General features: G+C 49.3%; 1 protein-coding gene across 1 annotated transcript; it reads left to right on the top strand.

The window, feature by feature from the left end:
* The first annotated feature begins 1,119 nt into the window (after positions 1-1,119).
* LOC119337202 lies at positions 1,120-4,969 on the top strand. The gene is made up of 3 exons (XM_037609323.1): positions 1,120-1,745; positions 1,906-2,126; positions 3,979-4,969. Exons 1-3 carry the CDS (start codon positions 1,280-1,282, stop codon positions 4,645-4,647), a joined length of 1,356 nt encoding a protein of 451 aa, XP_037465220.1. The 5' UTR covers positions 1,120-1,279; the 3' UTR covers positions 4,648-4,969.
* The last annotated feature ends 645 nt before the right edge of the window (positions 4,970-5,614 follow it).

Raw genomic sequence — 5,614 nt, 5'->3', positions numbered from 1 at the left:
ATCATAGCACTGGTTTTGCCCAAACATAATGTCTTTTTTGCACTGTTATAAGCAATCAATAGAACCGGAACACGTCAGAAATAGATCATGATCAGTTGTTTCTCATCCTCTTAATAAGTACTGTTTTTGCTCAGTTGTTTTTCTTGCTTAAGGCATTATATTTTCCTAATATTTTTGTCCCCAGCATTTACTATCAGCACTTGCCTACAGATTTTATAAATGTGCTCATACGCAATAGATTTGTAAATAGATGTTGAAAACTGGGAAGAAATATCATGCTTAACATCAGACTGAATTTTGCCCAAATTAGGGGCTAAAACTTGCCTAAAACAGCAGACTAAACATGCTTAACATCACATCTTTCTTACACAATGTTTTGCATAACTGAAGCCTTTTAAAATTCGTGGGGAAAGAGGAGGGGGATCTGGAAGATGAGCTAAATCTAACCTTTTTGCCTTGCTTTTTTGCCTTTTTGCCAGGCAATCAGGAACAAGGCGCCTAGAGAAGAAACATCAATGGAGCCGCCATTGGAGGCCTCTGAAGCTTTTTTTTTTGGATCTGGAAGTGGTGAGGAGAAGGGGCGTGCTGTCCTTTTTTGCTTGGGAGAGAAGAAGATGGGGCTGGAGAAAGGCAAAGACCCGCAGGGGTGGGGGAGGGATCGGGCGAAGGGGGGACCAGGTGATTTGCTCGCTTCGATGGGTGGCTGCTGGAATCGGTAGCGGGGGGCCAGGTACTTTTCTATCCTGGTGAGGGGGGACAGAAAATTGCTATATATGGGTGGCTGCCAGGAAACGCTAGGGAGCACCCGGCTGCTCCCTAGACGCGTCCTTTGTAAATTTATGAGTGGCAACATTCCTAGAGCGACGGAGCAAAGACACATTGAATTCCACCAGCGATTTGAGCATCTCCTTGATCTCTTGCCCCCAACGCCCCACCGCGAGTTGAGCCAAAAACGGATCTTAAATCAAACATTTGGTTAAAAAAATATACGAACCATCCGTGTTTGGGCCAGAAAAATGAACATGTTGTACATAGATATTTTTTATGGGTGTGTGTTGTGCGGTGCAGGTTAATCTGTACAACGTGCAAGGTTGTCTCTGCAAAAAGGGCACAGCCTAACTTTCGACCAAATTCTGGCCCAGATCGAATTCGACTCGACTCGAAACGCACGCAACCCGTTCACTGGCTAGATCTAGGGTTTCATCTCCGCACCCTCTCTCTCCAATCGATTCATCTCCGCACCATCTCTCTCTCCGATCGATCCTGGCAAGCAGCTGTGATGGAGAAGGGCCTGGACACGGCGGCGACGAAGCGAGGATCCGAGGCCGAGGCGGAGGAGCCGGGGCGGAAGAAGGCGGCGGGGGCGACCAAGACGGCGAAGGTGGTGCCGTGGCTGATGGATTCGTTCGACCAGATGTTCGACGAGGTGAGGCTGAAGCATGCGGTGGCGAGGCTGAACAAGGCGAACCCCGGCGCGCCGCCGGTCGTGCCGGAGGAGCTCACCGAGGAGAGGCGGGCGGCGCTGCTGCAGGAAGATACGGAGTGGAGGAACAGCATGAAGGAGGAGGAGCTCGCGGCCGCGCGGAGATACGTGGCGGAGCAAGCCCGGGCGCCACCATCGCCGGAGGAACCCACCGACCCCAGCAAGGACAGGTGGCAGCTGGATTATGACCTTGGCCGCCAGGAATTGGAAATGAAACTGGCAAAATGGGAGGACTTCGAGGGCTTCGACTTCGAGCGCAACAGTAAGTGCGATTCAGTCATTTTCCTCCATGCATAGTAGATACATCCATACATACATACACAGATTTAATTAGGATCAGAACTGTGCAACAATTCTGTCGATTCGTGCATATGTTTCACTAGGATTGTCTGTAATCTTTAACTAAATTGACTTGTCTGCAGCGCTTATCCCTCCCATGTGTTTCACCGACAACCCAATGCCTGATGACACCGACCACAGGCTTACTGCGCAGATCTTTACCGTCAAGGTAGCGGGAATAGATGGGGATTTGCAGTGGCCTCTGGATGTGTTTGGTATGGTCGCTGTGCGCGACAAGCTGGATTACAGTCGCAATGTTATCTTCAACCGCACGAGGGACAACTGCCAAACCCTCACTCAACAGGTTCTTTTGTTTCGTCCTTGCTGCTGAGCATAGTGCAATGTTTTCTGTTAATTATCCTTTGCGCACCTACCTATCTTCTTTTTTACCCCATACATAGAGATCATGTTGTTGTTATGCCCATTGAGGCAACTCTGACCGGTTTAATTGAATCAGGTGCCTTTGTTAATGAGCTGTTAGAGGGTACCCCCTCTGTAAGGAAATATAAGAGCGTTCAGATCACTATTTTAGTTATCTAAATGCTCTTATATTTCTTTCCAGATGGAGTATATTGTATTATAGTACTTGACATGTGACTATCCAACTTTATTGCTTTTTGGCAAATACCATGCTTTTCAAGTGTAAAATTTCCATTTGTACTGCTTAGTCCAGAACAATATAGACAACTCAATCTGTTGTGAACCGAACAAACCTGAGGCAATTATGTAAAAGTGCTGGTCATATAGAAGTTCAACGTAAGAGCATCTACATGCGGACTTGGCAAAACCGACCCCTCAAACGCCCGAGGACGCGCCCGGGCGTGTTTGTGGACACTAACCGGTCAAGCCTCAAATTTCCCTTCTCACAATCGGACACCTCAATTAGCATACCTCAAATCCATACAAACTCATGCAACTACGTAAACGATGCATTACACACATTGTCCGACTACTACGTCACAACATGCCATTGGACTACCAAAATTTGGCATGTTCGGCTATGGCGGAGAAGATCATCCACGGCTGCCCTTGCCCTTCCCGGCTACGCGCCATTGCCGTCCTTCTCGCGGAAGTACCAGTCGAAGACGCAGTACGGATTTAGCCGGATCTGCTCGTTGCCGAAGCTGTCCGACCCGTCGCTGTCCACCCTCTCCTTGGGTGGCAGTCCGGCCATGGCACGGACCACTCGATTCTGCTCTCGGGCGAGGCGTGCTCGTTCTTCTGCGGCCGCCCGTGCCGCTGTATCAGCCGCCTCTGCCGCCGCCATGCCGGTAGCGAGGCGGGCCTTGTCTGCCCTCATCCTCTCCTTCCCATGGCGGGCACACCAGTCCCGGTGGGACTCGCACTCCGCCGGACCGGTGATATGGAAGGGGAGATTTGAAGGCTCCCGTGACCGCGATGATCCAGCCCCGAAGGATCCGAGTGCCCGATGCACCGATGCTATGGAGTCGCGCCAGACAGATCCTGCCATTGGCCGGGCGCTGTCCTCCCGGGAGCGGCGGAGTGCAATGCGGACGGCCATTGCCTCCAACCCGCATGGGACGACACCCTAGTCAACGGATCCACACTGGTCGGAGTCAGATCCGCTGCCCGGCATGGCGGAGAAGGCCGGAGATCGCCGGACGAGAGCTTGGGTGGCAGAGTGGAGTGGAGGGGTGTGGAGTAGAGTGGCTAGGGTTTGGTTCAGGAGGGGATCGGGACGAATATATGTGGGGTTGGGTGGGCCAGCGTGGGCCGGATCTGACGTGGCAGACGCGCCTGGGCATCCGCCCCATATTTGGGCTGGATATGAGGGACCCTGAGGTGCCGGTCAGCCCGGGCGTTTGAGGTGGGTTTGGGGCACCCGGCTGTAGATGCTCTAAATGGTTAACTATGAGGATTAAATGAATATTAATTTCTACTCCCTCCATCCCATAATGTAAGCCTTTTTTTAACACTAGTGTAGTGTTAAAAAATGTCTTACATTATGGAACGGAGGGAGGCTGTAGATGCCATATAATGAATCACCATGGAGACCACATCACATATTAGAATGCATGACAATCGATCTTACTTTCTATATCATAGTCTTCCATTTGCTAGTTTAGAACAAATCTGAACAAGATTATAGTCTATGCCATTTTGGGTGTCAACTTAACCAATTGTGTTGTATGCAGGATCCATATTTGGTACTGGTAGGTCCTACCCGTGCTGTGCTCTATAGTGGGTATGTGTACTTTGATGCCATGCTGAAAGTGAAGGGAAGGACAGAATTTGAGGACACTGATCTAAGCCTTGTATTTGAGCGCTTCTTATGCTGTGAAAAGCTCAATTTATGCGTAAGCTTTGGAGAGTGCATGCTCCGTTCCTGCGTGAGTAGCAGTCTCTACACCAGCAAGCTTAGTACATTGGAGTTAACATGTGGCCTCGTTGTGTCTTCTGTTGAGGCCACCATCGCCGCGCAGATCGTCAAGGGGTCATGGCCAGAAGGGTCCCGAGGCCAGCTTACTGCCTGTATCGGCAGTGTGGGTGACATGAATGTCATGCTGCTCGACTCTAGAGAAGAGAAGTTGCCTGTTATTGCTGCTGATGGCACAATTCAGCTCTCGCGCCGTGTTGTGTCTGTTGAGAGGTTTGGCCAACTGATAGTCCGTGGCGTGGTGAATCGAGGTGGTGGTGACCATGACAAGGTTCTGGCAGAGGGTAAGGCATCCTTTGCGCCTCTTGATGCAGGTCGAAGCCGTGGTACGCTTGATCTTAACGGCATGTGTAAGCTGGAAATCACTGTCGCCTGGTCTCTTATCCTGAAGTACCCACCGGTTGGTGGTCTACCTCCAACCAGTTGATCAAGGGAGGCTCTTTGGTGCTGGAGATTGCTTGACATAGCCTGACGTTGTCCTTTTATTTATGTCATCGAACATGTAACTAATTAATGATCTGTGGAGGCTGTTGCTTGCAATAGTTCATCTGAAATTGCCTGAGATTATGTTGTTATCTATTCTGTGTCATGGAACCTTTGTTCACCTGTGGAGTAAGTGTGTGTATGGCATTGTGAAGTGTTGCGTTGGCGTGGAAGTTGACTGTTTAATGACTCGCCCCCAAGTCATTGTTAAGTTTGTGTGAAAAGGTGTTGTGTTATACAAGTATAAATGATGACATTCTGGTTTATATGTACTACTAGTATAGTTGCAGTACCAAGTTCTTGCATTGTGTTGTGGCTTTCATACAAGCAAGTCATTTTATTTGAGAAAACGATCTGACTTTGTAGATGGTGATGGAGTTTTTCTTCTTCAGAGTAACACCAGTTGGGTGCAAGAGGCGTTGCAGCACAAACACAGTGGAGATAATGTTATTGTACCAAACAAACGCAGTTAAAAACATGCCACGTTCCGCGGTCTAGTCTAAATGTGGATTGCTGAACTACATCTCAACGCATACTTGCTTATTTATTTAACCCCAGGTTCATAAGCATATACACAATACAATGTGGTGTGGCATGGAAGTGGAACTAGACGATTTCATGCAGATCATTTATGGTTTCTACAGCTCTTGTGAAGATGCAATGAGGTTGTTGTGGAGTAGCTGCTTTCCAACAGGCAAAGGCAAGCAACCATGATCGAGGGAGGGAGCGCAAGATCAAGGCAAAGGCAGCATGGACAAACCTGATGAACAGAGTTCATTGGACTTGGCTGTGCAGACGCTCCCTCCCGCGCATTATTGTCAGTCAGGACGGTGCACATTCTCTAGTTGCTGGCTATGCAAAAGCGTGGCGACATAACATAGCCTAATTCTGGGAGGAAGGAGCGGTTTCAT

The sequence above is a fragment of the Triticum dicoccoides genome, chromosome 7B, assembly GCF_002162155.2.
Source record: "Triticum dicoccoides isolate Atlit2015 ecotype Zavitan chromosome 7B, WEW_v2.0, whole genome shotgun sequence".
NCBI lineage: Eukaryota > Viridiplantae > Streptophyta > Magnoliopsida > Poales > Poaceae > Triticum > Triticum dicoccoides.
This window is presented reverse-complemented; position numbering and strand designations above follow the sequence as displayed.

Coding starts and splice junctions, on each gene's coding strand:
- LOC119337202 (XM_037609323.1), top strand. CDS start 1,280: ATGGAGAAGGGCCTGGACACGGCGGCGACGAAGCGAGGATCCGAGGCC. Junction 1,746..1,905: donor CTTCGACTTCGAGCGCAACA/GTAAGTGCGATT, acceptor ACTTGTCTGCAG/CGCTTATCCCTCCCATGTGT. Junction 2,127..3,978: donor GCCAAACCCTCACTCAACAG/GTTCTTTTGTTT, acceptor TGTTGTATGCAG/GATCCATATTTGGTACTGGT.